General features: G+C 38.9%; 1 protein-coding gene across 1 annotated transcript in view; it reads right to left on the reverse strand.

Moving 5' to 3' along the window:
- LOC138052336 (uncharacterized) overlaps positions 1–11,211 on the reverse strand; it is a 21,655-nt gene extending 10,444 nt beyond the window's left edge. Inside the window, exons 1-5 of the mRNA XM_068898785.1 lie at positions 11,140–11,211; positions 9,640–9,831; positions 8,766–8,871; positions 2,834–2,949; positions 176–275 (exon numbers count right to left, since the gene is read on the reverse strand). Of these exons, the coding sequence (XP_068754886.1) occupies positions 176–275; positions 2,834–2,949; positions 8,766–8,871; positions 9,640–9,827 (510 nt within the window). The 5' untranslated portion in view covers positions 9,828–9,831; positions 11,140–11,211. The remainder of the gene's footprint in view (positions 1–175; positions 276–2,833; positions 2,950–8,765; positions 8,872–9,639; positions 9,832–11,139) is intronic.
- Positions 11,212–14,550: the final 3,339 nt, after the last annotated feature.

The raw sequence follows: 14,550 nt of genomic DNA on the forward strand, positions 1-14,550 counted from the left end.
GTTTTAGGGCTTGACGTCTGTGGCGTCCCGTGTTTGGAGCATCTCAAGGAAGGAAGCAGATGCCTCTTAGAACAAGCAATTGCAGATAGATAGTTATTTTTTAAGGCGATGTATAACAATGTTGCCTTGACGAAAAGTAATTTAATAAAGTTGTTTTCACTGTAATCCAACTTACCCTGACGGTCCCTTTAGTTTCAAGTAATTCAAACTTCGCCTTTCCTGTTACTGCTGGACTACACTTGAGGATGACATGGACCTCCCAGTAGCGAGAGTAACTGAAAGATTTTCATTTTATTTTATTTTTTATTATATTTAACTTTGTCCATTTTGTATAAACAGAAAAAGAAAGCAGGTATGGACAGGGAGGCCACAACAGCGAAACCATTTACTCTGGTCCCAAACAAAAGTTGAAAACTATAATGAGATTAAAAGCAGCAAACAATGCTACAGTTAAGTGGTCGAGCCATGTTGCAATTCAGGCCGACAGATTTCCAGGTTGGAGGATTGACAGGATCGTATAGGTTGAGGAGATCGTTCACGTAAAATTAAAAAAGTTTTACTTTAATGGATTTCAGCGATAGGGAGTTGACTCTAATAGACGACGATGAAGAAAGAGCACTGACAGGTTACAATTCTGCATTTCTTTTTAGTATAGGTGGTAATGTCATTGTTATGGGATGATCGTGTTATTCTAGTAGTCTTCTGTGGAAGCGGTGGAATGTCACTGTCAATGCCTATTAGACCATTGGTAGCCTTGTATAGGAATATCAAGTCCAGCATCTCGTACGCAGTAAATTGCACTGCATAAGCCTTTGTGACATTTCTGTTTGGAAGGGTAACATTAAGATGTATTTGGTAGCCCTTCCCTGTACTCTTTCGATACATGTATTTACATGTAGTCTGGTGATGTGTAGGTGTTTTCTTTTTTATTTTCCTAGTGCTTTGTAGTGTTCGTTCCATGCGTGGCCTTATGGTTAGGGCGTTGTATTTAAAACTTCACCGTTCCTTCACTGGCAGGATTTGTCTTCGGTGGTCCCGAATACCATATTTTGCGAGTGGTAGGTGAGTGATTCCTGGGTAGTCCCAGTCCTTTGTGAGGACAAAGGGACAAAACTGAAATTTTAAATGAACTACCAAACTGCATGGGGCCAATTGCTCGAAGCCTGGTTAGGGCTAACCGCTGATAAAGAGGTAGCAAAACCTCCAGGTTTCCATGGTATTTAACGCTCGTCAGCGCTAAACCTTTCTTCGAGCAAACTAGACCTGGTCGTTAGCCTCCAAAAGACTGGAATTATCCAGAGTTGACTAGAAACGTGCCGCTAGAAAAATAGTTTAATATTACAATTTCATAACCCAAATACCACTTGAAATAAGGCGGTTGGTAATGACATTATTACTGACACTGTGTGTGCAGAATTATTGCTGGTAGTTATCCTTGTCTTCTGCAATCTATCCGCAGCTTTTGATACAACTGGCCATCACATTCTGTTCAATGCACTTGATCGGGATAAGACATTGGGTTGGTTTGTCCCAAATTGAGAATGTGTTCATGCTTACCATTATTCTTCCGAGAAATGGTGCACGCGGTTAGTTTCAGGGACAAGAGAGGAGCGTACGAGTTACTGGTGGCACACCCGAGAGAAACTCTAGAGGCTTCCCTGTTTCAAACTTAGTGCATCAAGTTTGAGTGTACTTGAAAAGCTTCACGAAATTTTCATGCCACGACTGGTCGTATGAACTTTGAGGACCCCCACCCACACAATTCCATGTTCCATATTTTAAGAAGAGCATCTTTCCGTAAATAAACCGTGCTCTCACAAACATGTCAAAAATGCCACAATCAGAAGCAACCCGACTATGATTGAGACTTAAACAACAAAAGTTGTTAAGAAAAAGTGTATATTTCAAGTGCGGGTTACGGACGAAATGAAGAAGTCATCCTCGCACTTGAGGACGATGGCTACTATTGTTATTGTGCATACGTTCTTCGCATCTCAAGAGATTCCGATTTCCTATGTGTGGTGCTTATTAATACAGGGATATTTTTGCGCGGTTCAAAGCTATTCGGAGAAAGCAGAACTTAGCAAATACTCTTGGTATCCAAAATGAAAATTGGGGGTAACCATGCATTTTTCAGGGATAAGTAGTCTTCAATTTGGAAAAGAACGCCATACATTGCTTTTGTATCTCAAAGCTTCTTACAAATGCTGTTGATTAATTATCTTCGAAAAATGCGTGGTTACCCCCCATTTTCTTTTTGTATTTCAATAATACTTGTTAAGATCTGCTTTTTCCGCATATTCAGTAAACCGCGCAAAAATACCTTTGAATTAGTAGGCACCGTCCTTAACTGGACAGTTTAAGCAATTACGTGCGAGGATCACTTCTCCATTTCTCCGAAAACCCCACACTTCAAATCAACACACTTATTTCATCCAGTTCTTTCACGGGAACACATGAGAGAGCCCAGCAAATTGACCTGCTCACAACTGAGTGTCTTCATAGCTCAGCATTGCACCATCATAGCAAGGGTCATGGGTTCGAATCTCGTTGAAGGCTCCTGAATTGTGGCTAATGAGACAATTGCTTAAACTGGCCACTGAGTTGAGTGAGAGGATCAATTCTCCATTTCGTCAAGTAGATCAAGTACAAAAGAAGTACATATCTTGTGGGTTGAATTCGTTTTTGCCTAGGTTAAATTGGTGATCCTCATTTTACCTAGGTTGAATGTGCACCTTACCTTATGCATCCAACCTAGGTAAAATGAGGATCACCAATTTAACCCAGGTAAAACGAATTCAACCTGAGAAAGGATTTTACCGGCTACACATACTCTGGATTTTTGTATTCCAGGCGAAAATCCCTGAACTGTCTTTCATATCCACATCTTTCAGTGCTAGTCCTGCCAATATTCTCGTAACGCGCGCCATTTGTAGACCACATGCAAACCTTAAATTTGAAATGTATTCAAGAGCTAATCAATAAAAAATGAATGTATCAATGTGAAAGTTTTGAAGAAAGGAGAGCGATCATTTTAGGAAGATTAAGATGATTTGAGAGAAGTCCAATTTTCTGGATGAATAAAGAAAACGTAGTTTTAAGTTTGTATGTTAAGGTCTTTAAACGACAGCAGTTTCATGTGAACCAACATTATTGAAAATGCATATTAGAATCGTGTCACAAGCCACCGAAAGCTCCTCTTTGCCCTTCTGAAGAACACTTTTTCCTCAAAGTGCTCCTGTGACCAAAAGATCAAATCTTATTTTTATCTATATTAACTAAACACTACTCTACCAAAATTTTAAGCCTCGATTTCAGAAAGACACCTGTATATTTTAACTGGAACTTTCCTATTTAATGGTCATTTATTACTAACTTTAAGATCTGGAGAGAGCTGGATCGAGGAGAAAATGACGTATAGTTTAACAATGCAATGGGTGAACAAACAAAGAGCATTATGGTATTTTCCGTTTCGAGCAATAACAGTGCAACGCGCCTTACCGTGGCCACCCAACAACCTTTCACATTTGACAATTACGTGTAAATACGTCAACTCAACAACTCATGCAACGGTGTTCAACTTACAATTGTGCGAACTTTGCAAGCTAGGAGGCATGACTGTCAATCAAATTCACACATCCTAATTGGCGGACAATTTGTAATGAACTTTGTTAGGTGGCCACGGTAAGGCGCCTCGCACTGTAATATGCAGCACGGGAGGTTTGGGCTTTCCGACTTTTAATCTCGCGTTTTGCATATATAACAAGCAGCATTTACACGCTGAAGTTTTTAAGCGAGTGAACCTTTGACGTCCAACCCTCCGAGGTCCAATCGGTCCGTTTTGAAAGTGAGTAATGCGGACCGGTTACTCAAAGAAAACGGGCTTTGGATAAAAATCAAAGCTCAAACTTTTGCCAGTTAGGTGTTAAGCAAACACAGTCTCAAATTTGAAGAACAAAAAATGTAAGAGTCATCATAAATGACGAAATTCAAGAGCACGTTCAAAACGATTCTTTATTTATTATTTGTTAAATTTTCAACCTCGGGTGTCAAGTGACAAACGACACTTAGAAAATAGGAAAATGGAAAAGATATTAGTCAAAAAATGGGAGATATAGGAAAAATAGGAAAAAAAATAGAAAACTTTTTTTCCACGTTATGGCATCTAAACAATTCAAAAACCAACTCTGCTCAACTCATTCATTTACAGACAGACAATGGTGGACATTCAGAAACGTCACAGAAACATCAAAGTTGATTTGTAAGCAAAGCAGAACTCTCCTTATAGCCAAAAAAGCAAATAACCAGCTTTGAAAGATGGCATTTGTTAAGGTAAAAAAGCTTTTAACAAGGGATGTCCAATTTAACCGTCACCAAATGCAAATTAGGACCCATAAAAGTAATGTACAATAAAGCCAGCAAGATGACATGTGCTCATTCTTGTTTTGCTCTCTTACCAGGTTCGGTAACCTTATCTTTGCTTTTTATTCTTGCCCGCACTTGCTGCTGATGACATGGCTTTATCCAGCAGTTTGCGCTGTCTGCCAGTCACCAATTTTCGTTTTTTTCATATTTTTTCCAAGCTTTGCATTGCATTGTCCCGTTTGGTCTTAGCAGTTTCAAGCATCATTGTAGCTACATTTACGCTCTGTTTATTTAAAGTTGTTGCTGAGACGGCTTTTTGCAGTTTAGATGACGACGAGGCCTTGGCTTGTAGAAATATCTGACGTGAACATAATACTCGAGGAATCCTGCAGACAAAACAGCTGGATATTTGTTGACCATTCTAACAGTTTAGGCAACCACTTGAATCTCAATGGTCTTCACCTAAACAAATCTGGAACATCACGTCTTGCCTGGAATTTTACAAATTATTTGCGTTTAGATTAGGATATTGCCGTCTGGGAATCCGATTTGTCTGATGCCGGCACGAGCGATAACCGGGGTAAGTTTAAATATTCTCGTGTTTTTGGGCGAGGTTTGGCTATTGCCTCCCTAAACATAAATAGTCTGCCGTCCCATATTGATGAACTTCGAGTCTTCATATCCTGTTCTAAAGTAGATATTCTTATAATTAACGAATCTAAATTAGATTCCACTATTCAGGATAACGAACTTTATTTACCTGGCTTTGAAATAGTCAGAAGAGATCGCAGAATTAATGGAAGAAAAAGGGGTGGTGTTTGTATCTACCTGCGCACAAATCTTAATTTCCGAATACGAGGTGATCTAAATAACGATAATTTGGAGTATTTATTCGTCAAAATCAGCATGCCTTGAAGTACAGGATTCCTGTTTGGCACCTGGTATCGACCCCCAGGTTCTCCCATCGAATTGCTTAACGAGTTTGAGAAATTGATATACAAAATTGACGCTGCAAATAAGGAGTTGTATCTAATTGGCGATTTTAACTGCAATTTGTTGCCTGAGGCAAGAGCACATATTTCGTCCTCATTGACTAAAATTCTATGGTCTTAGCCAATTAATCACGGAACCAACACGTATTACCCAGGTGTCAAAAAGCCTGATCGATTTATGCATAACTAATTCCCCGGAGAAGGTTTCAAACTTTGGGGTTGTTCATGTTGGGATTAGTGATCATTCCCTTGTTTTTATGACACGTAAGGCTAATTATGACCGCAACGGGTCTTGCACGATCAAAATGCGGCAGTTTAAAAACTTTCAAAAAGATAAGTTTTGAAATGATCTCGAGCAAATGCCATGGAGGAATGTTAGTTCTCACTCTGATCCAAATGATATGTGGCAAGAATGGAAAAACCTGTTTGTCAGCTGCATGGACAAACAAACACGCGCCTCTAAAATCAAAAAGAATTCGTAACAAGAGGTCTCCCTGGATAACGAGTGAATTATTGCTCAGAACGCACAGAAGAGATGTTCTTAAAAAGAAAGCGATCTCTACAAATGATCATGCCATGTGGCAGCAGTTTAAACGGGCTAGGAACCAGGTGAATAATGCAACTAAACTTGCTAAAAAACGATATTTTTCTGAAAACTTGGAAACTAGCAAAGGCAATCCACGTAGAAATTGGGATCTTATTAACGAGCTTAGCTCCCGGAATAGTTGTAAGTCGTCCAATATTTTGGAAATCCAAGCTAATAGTAGAACTTTAATAACGCCGATGATATGGCGGAAGCTTTCAATGTGCACTTCACTAACATTGCGAAAATGCTAGCTCGTGATATTCCGGTTGGAGAAGTTGACGCTGAATCATTCTTGTCGCCCTCTGATAATTCGTTTTCTCTAAAAACTCCGAGTATCGACATTTTTCTAGACCTGTTGAAAAAAAATCGATGAAAAGAAAGCCACTGGCCTTGGCCTGGTAAGTTATTAAAAATGACAGCTAGTATTGTTGCACCCTCACTAACAGACATATTTACGAAATCATTCCTCACGGGAATCTATCCAACTGAATGGAAATTGGCTAGGGTGACACCGATCTTTAAAAAAGGCTCAAAATCAGACATAATTAACAATCGCCCCTTCTCCGTTATCCCAGTAGTCTCAAAAGTGCTTGAAAAAATTGTCTATCACCAACTTTATCATTACCTAAATGATAATAAACTGCTGTCAAGTTGCCAGTCAGGGTTCCGTTCCTTACACAGTACCATTACAGCTTTGCTTGAGGCGACAAATAGCTGGTCTGTTAACAACGACAATGGCTTCCTGAATGTCGTCGTTTTCATTGACCTTAAAAAGGCATTCGACACTATTGACCATGAAATCATTTTACGCAAGATGTCATACTTTGGGGCCGACCAGGAAACTACCACTTGGTTTCAATCGTACCTAAGCAATCGGACCCAAAGATGTAATGTAAATGGAAGACTGTCAACTCCTCGCACTATTACTTGTGGGGTTCCGCAAGGCAGCATATTAGGTTCTTTGCTATTTTTAATGTATATTAACGATCTTTCTAACTGCCTCCGGGAGGCTTCCCCGAGAATGTTCGCTGACGATACCAATATAACCCTAACTGCAAAATCTTTAACAGAGCTTAAACTAGCATTAAATCCTGAACTCAGTAACCTTAACTGTTGGCTGAGAGCCAACAGGTTGAGTTTAAATGTGGCGAAGACCGAGTTAATGATAATTGGATCTAGGCAGAGATTAAACACTCAATGTGACGAGGTTGATATACGAATTGATGACGAAATGATCAAGAGAGTAGATCGCACTAAATCCCTTGGTCTTACCATTGATGATCGGCTTTCTTGGTCAAATCAAGTAGACAAAATATGCAGGAAAGTTTCCTCAGCTATAGAAGCCTTAAAGCGAATACGGCACTTTATCTCAGCTAATACTGCGCTTCAAATTTATAAGGCTTTAATATTACCGCATTTTGATTATTGCAGTCCTTTCTGGGACTGCTTTAGTGGCCAGTCAAGTGATAAGCTGCGAAAATTACAGAATCACGCAGCTAGGGTAATTACTAAATTACCCTTTGATACGAGCTCCAACCTCCTTCTCGATACTCTTAAGTGGGAGAAGCTGTCTCTTCGACGTAAAAAACAGACAGCACTAATTATGTACAAAAAAATTCACGATCTTTTCCCGGAATACCTTCAACGCCTTTTCAGTCAACGAGATGCTGAATATAACTTGAGAAACTTAGAAGCCAAACACTAATTATTTAAAACGAAGTTTCTGTTATAGCGGTGCCTGTTTGTGGAACAATTTGCCCCAATACTTAAGAAATGCTGACTCTATTGGGCAGTTCAAACGCACAATCAAGCAAGTATCTGACCCATCGGATTCCCACACGGCAATCATGTAAAACAGTTGTAAAGCGTTTTTTTTACTTCTTTTAGCTTAACTGATGATTTTCCGTGTTTAAATAAAGTTTACTTTACTTACTTTACTTTACTTTCAGCAACAAGAGAAGCATCATCATAGTTGAAGCTCACAACATTTTTACCTGAGCTTTCCTTACAACTGGTACTTGACAAAGTTGAAGGGATACCAGCAATTTCTATTTCAGTATTTTGTACAATTATAAAAAAAATCGACAATTTAGTGTCAAACATTAAAAAAACAAATTCGGTGCACCAAATAAACCCTAAAAAATGGGATGTTTTTGAAAAATAGGAAAAAATAAAAACTTGACACCCTGCTCAGATAACGCATTTCTTGTGCTCTGATTGGTTCACTCAATCTCGGTTATCAGCTAATATACCTTAGTTTGACCTTATATGGCTAATGACTGCGCTAAGAGCTGCTAAGCTAAAATTTTGTTCGCCAGAAAGTGAGATTTCTCTCTGAATATAGCAAAAACGGCTTTGTGGAAAGTTTGGATCAATTTAGAAGTACGCGATAAGGTAAGAAATGCCTTGTGATGAGCCTGCGTCTGTCTGACCACCAGGTATTAAACAACATCACATCTTAGTCGAGTTTTTTCGATTTCGCTCGGATTTTCTCGCTTCTTTCGCTCGTATTTCGTACATCCAAACTTTTGGAATTTAATAAAACAATTATTCTATTCGCGCTTGTCGGATATGAGACTGGTTACAGCCAACTCGGCGCTTCGCGCCTCGTTGGCTATTTGCCATCTCGTATCCAACACGCCCTCATGGAATAATTGTTAAATAATCAACAAAATTACTCCATCGCTGTGTTCAGCGACTTCCGAATTGCACTTCCGAATTGCACTTCCGAATTGCACTCTATAACCTATTCATCCATTCGTCATTTAGCAATCAGAACACAACATTCTGTTGAGTTCATAATAAGGTCATTTTCCCCTTACCGAAACATCAGCAATACAGTCACTTCTATCTGGCGGCCCCAAAGAGAACGAACTACATGGGTTGTAGCTGTAGGAGTATCCAGACGTGGGACTTTCGACTGTAACACTGGTGGGTAAATACACAAAGCTGTTACTGCATCAATGCCAAAGAGACATTGAAAATTACATTACGTTACAAGCCTTCACGGATCTAAATTCACAAAAGTTGACAAGTTCAACACTTCCTCTCAAGCCTGAACCGTGTGGATAAGTACACCTACAGAGGATAGCTCTACGTGTAACCCGGATCGAACGCCAGTTTGACCAGGGAAAAAACGGATTTAACTTTACCTACAACATTTCTCCTCCCGCGATATAGTTTGATCGCCTAAATGAACAAATGGATTTTTTGACTAGATACATTTCACAACTTGACATAACAGAAATTTTATTATATGATTAACTCCGTGACCGTGCAAGATGAACCAAGTCGAGCGCTGTAATTGGCTACCTGAGTGGGCAAGATGGAGCTATCTTGCCCGCTCGGGATTTCTCCCTTGGTCCCGCAAGTTCAAAGATCATTTTTTTGGTATTTTAATATGCTTGTTCGGTCAAGATGGATGGATATTGGCCTCGTTCTTTTTTTCGACTTCGTCTCGGTCCATAAACACGTAAAAAAAGGACTTGGCCAATATCCAGCCGTCTTGACCTCACGCTTGGTCAATAACCCATATATATTGAACAAGTTGAAATAACGACTCATTTCTCATTCCGGAAATCCTTTTTTAGGAAGTTAGTACCCGTCTTTTCCATGCTACTTCCGCAGCTCTCGTGCCCCTAAGTTGAGATACTGAATTATTAGTAGTGCTTTGAACTAAGCATTGACTAATCAAACCTTGGTTTGCCATCGGTTCTTGCCAATGACGTTGGATTTATAGCCTGTCCATTGTCACAAATACATGTCGATTCAGGCTGCACGACAATTTTTGGTATCGAATCGTTCCTGCCATTTTCTTGTGCTGAAGGCGTCCATGCCAAAACTGTGCAAAGGCATAGTCTCATCATTCGGCTTATTGAGAACATGACCCTGCAAAAAAATTAAATGCTTGTAAAGTAAACTGGCGGGTAGATTGTAGAGGTAAGGAGGCGTGATTTTTGTGTTCCATGAAAATAGTAATTTTTGATCGAAGACAGGAACTGGATTTCGCTGTAACTTTCAGTTATTAACATCCATGATGGATTTAGGATCAAACTGTAGGTTTGCCACTTGAAGGTTGAAGAACGATCAAAAGCGGTCCACACATATGGTTACCGGAAGAAAACTGTATTTTCTAAGAACATGATTTATAACTTGGTATAGGCAAGGAAAGTCGCTGAAATGCTTTCCTCTTTTTTTTCTTTTTTTGTGTGTGTTAAAAGGATAATTTCTCTGAAGTTTGTAAATTCGCCGAGGAACAAGAATGACTGGGTAATCGGCAGTCGAATTGTCGTCGATTCGGTCAAATTTCTTCGACTATTGCCCTTTCAGGCCTGGCCAAACACCCTTGATTTAATAAAGTCGGGAAAAAAAAACTTGAGATGTAATATATATACATTTTTATTCCCAAGCTAAGTATATTACTTTTGACATAGCTCTCTGAAAATTATTCGTACTTACAAGCAACTGAAAGTCACGGTGAACAATTGTTATACAAAAACAAACAGCCATTTTTTAGGAAGAGAAACACTCCTTGACATCCATAAATGCCTTTTATTCAAATCATCATTCCAATATCCATTTTATGAGGAAAGAGCGTCATTAAGCTTGTGAGTATTTTTCATTTTAGGGAATACAAATGCAAAGTATGTGAAGCCATCAATGGTAGATATTCTTTTTAATCAGATGATTAATTCCTCCGTTTTTAAGAGATTATTTAGTATTTAATGATTAGGTTCAAAGCAGTCGCCGGCAGTACGAAACGTTAGAGAAATCGGCACTAATTTTGGATTTCTCAAAAACACATTCTTCCGAAGACCTAACAGAGATAAGCACTCATGGTGTTAGAGCCGTTTGGCCGCCTTGTGATATAAGTGAGAGCCCATCTTGGCGCACTGCCACGACGAAGTAAACGACCGTCGTTCCATGTTATAGCAGCGCACAATTTAAAGTAGGTCATCTGCACGCAACTGAGGATGGCATTCGCTCTAACAAACGCCAACTGGAAAGTTAAGGTTCACATTCCCACCGGGTTGACAGCCAGACTTACATTCAGACGTGCTAAGGTCATCGGCATAAAGTAAAGCGACTCATGCCGATGAAACGAAATGGCGACATACTTGAGCCTCGATAAGGGCTCTGAATAAGCTAAACATTAAATGGTAAAAAAATTAATTCAACAAAGTTCATTTATCCTACCTCCAATTCCTAGAAATTATCCCAATGGACGTTGAACGCTCTAATCGTGGATAACGAAATGCATTGTCTTGAGTGGTGGCATCACGTGATAGGAAGGGCTTTTTCCCTTGCCTAATTTACATTTATACTCATTTCTAGGAAAGGCTGCAACTTCCTTCCCCTTTCTTAACTTTTCGGAGGAAATTTCCACTGTGATTACTTTGATTTTACAGAAAGATCTACTTTCGATTTTTCTTTTTATGAAGTTTTAGTACACAATTCTTGTGGTCTAAATATAGCCATATAGGGTCACGATGAATAGTCTGGGGAAACACCTCACATTTTGAAACGCTATTTCTCGGTAATGTGTTAATTATAAACATTGCTAATTATAATTATAATGCAACCCGAGAGCAAATTACACCTCTTTGGGAAAAAATGTAACTGTGGCTTCCCAAAGAATTGTCACAGCGAAGCGTGACTAACTACACAACTGTTATTGAGTGGTAGTGCGTTATTCCCCCTTAAACAATCTAGGCCAGTCGCGCAATATATCACGTCGAATGCCTACAGTTTAAAGTAGTTGTGGTAATAATCCGATGTTGCTCTCCATTTAGAGTAATTGGGCCCAAAACGTACCATTACGTGACATCGATAACATTAAGGGTACATCATGAATGCAAAAAACTACTTCAGAATTGAAATCTATATTATCGATATTATTACTTGAGAACGTCAAGTGAGTGTCTTCTGCCGTTTATGTATATAAGAAATAAAAAAGAGGCCCCAAAATGGTCCCCTGAGGTATACCACAGATGAAAGAGCGATTTTCAGAAAGGTGACCATTTACCAAACATGTTTGACTGCGGTTTCGTAGACTCAAACCATTTCCTTGTAAAATATCCAAAGCCATACGGATCAAGTTTAGAAAGTAGGATATTGTGATCTACGGTGTCAAACGCCTTCTTGAGGTCCCAGAATACCACAGCATTGACGTTGCCGCGATCAATGTTATATGCCCAGTCGTTAGTGGCCTTAAGAAGCGTAGTCACCGTGGAATGTAGTTACCGGAACCCTGACTGACAATTCGATAGAAGATTATATTTATTAAGAAAAGCAAAAGCCTGGTCGTAAGTTATTCTCTCGAATACTTTCGCCACTACTGGAATCACTGAAATGAGGCGATATTTGTTCAAGTCCCGATATTCTCCCTGTTTGAATAAGGCGTGGACTTAAGCGCATTTCCAGTGGCCTGAAAATACGCCCTTTATGAATTGAACAATCAAAAATGGAACACAGGGACTCTGCTATTACATCAGGACATCGATGAAGAAGCCATGCTGAGATTTTATCTAAGCCAGTAGATTTTGATTTAAAAAGTTTAGGTAACAAGTTAAGCACTGTTCGGGTATTCATTAGTTTAAAACTAGGCTGTACTTGGTTTTTGGCACTTCTCCCTGCACCCAAATGCATGGGTATCATCCAAGAGTTAAACTGAATGTTATTTAAATTTCTTTGGAAAGGAACTGATAAAGTAACAAGACTGTAAAAGATAAATGACTAGGAAAACGGTGGATTAAAAATGATTGATCTTGAAAGTATGATCAAATCATTGCGATCAATCTGAATTAAAAGAATCTTTGGAAAGAATGATTGTGCTTGGAAAAGCTATCTAAGTGTTTCATTGCAGCGTTTCGAAGGGCTCTTTTTAATTTACGGTAATTATGACATTAAAGGTTCATGCTATCTCTTCTTTGTTCTATTCCGAATTACCGTTCAGTGGCCGGTGGTGGTTTTGATTCTGGAAAAGAGTGGCAATTTATATTGTGGAATAACAAAGAGATATTAAATCAATGACAGGCCCATCTTTTATGAAAAGTTGTTTGAAAGCGATATTATTTATGAAAAGGATTTTTTTTCGATAAAGATGCTACAAATTCTCTCAAGATTGTTTCAAGCAAAATCAGCAAAACTAATTTTTTGATTTGGGCAGGACTTCGTCACTTCGTGCCATCATATCTAAAAACAGACACCAGAATTCCTTCGGAAATTTCCCTTTGTTTGACGATTGAAAATATAGACTTTGATGTGTCAAAGCCCATCACCGCTGACGGTGAGAGCTCGTGCCCGTTCTAAATTCGAAGTGGAATGAGGCAAGGCTGTTTTCGCCAATCTTGTTTGTTATCTCTCCTTCTCCAGCCCGTCTTCCAGTTATGCGGAGAGGGCGTCCACACACGACACACCACGACGGAAAACTACTGAACTTGACTCGTCTCCAAAGTGAAGACAGTGCTGTTAAGAGTGATCCTGTTTGCCGACGACACTGAATTTGTCAGTCACACAGAGTCACAGATAACAGATAACAGAGAGTATCCCAATCTGGAAGTTAGCGCAAGGTCATGAAGCGACTCTCGGACTATCGCTGCATTTGGGATTGGTTAAAGTACAATGTGAGATCTTACTCTATTCAGTATTCTAAAAGGAAAGCTCGTGAGAGAAAGGAAAAAGAGAAAATACTCCAGGAACAGTGTACCACTGCACAATGTACTTTCGAAACAAATCCAAATAATTTGAATGCAAATCTTCTTAATTCTGCTAAAGATATGCTGGAATTGTTCTTTGAAGAAAAAGTGAAAGGAATAATTATTCGAGCACGAGCACGCTGGCATGAGCACGGCGAGAAAAGTACTAAGTACTTCTTGAACATGGAAAAACGAAATCATGTTAAAAAACACATGACAAAGTTAAATATAAATGGCTCGTTTACAACAGATCCTTTCAAGATCTTGTCCGAACAGCGACGATTTTATAAAGAACTATACTCGTGTAGAAACAACAATAACGATAGCTCATTGAAGATGGAATCATTCTTAAAAGATTTGAACATTCCCAATCTTTCAGAAGAGGAAAAGTTATCTTGCGAAGGTAGTATTACTTTAGAAGAATGCACACTCACTTTAGAAAGCTTTCAAAACAATAAACCTTCTGGAAATGATGGAATTCCTAAGGTGAGATGTCATGCTCTCAAAAACAGGCTCTTATTACGCTTATTGAAAAGAAAGGAAAAGATCGCTCATTTCTAGAAAACTGGCGACCAATTTCTCTGGTAAATGTAGATGCAAAACTTATGTCTAAAGTTATAGCCACTAGAATAAAAATGTTCTATCTAGCATTATTCATCACAACCAGAGTCGATTTATAAAAGACCGCTATATTGGTGAAACAGTATGATCTATCTTTGATATAATGGACTTAAACGGTCGACGAAAATATTCCTGGTTTACTAATCTTTATTGATTTTCAGAAGGCCTTTGATAGTTTGGAATGAAATTTTCTACTAAGATCTTTAGAATCTTTTAATTTTGGCTCCAGTCTCATTCGATGGGTTATCACTTTTTATAAAAATTTACAAAGCGGTGTAATTAACAATGG

This window comes from Montipora capricornis, chromosome 6, assembly GCF_036669925.1.
Source record: "Montipora capricornis isolate CH-2021 chromosome 6, ASM3666992v2, whole genome shotgun sequence".
NCBI classification, from domain to species: Eukaryota; Metazoa; Cnidaria; class Anthozoa; order Scleractinia; family Acroporidae; genus Montipora; species Montipora capricornis.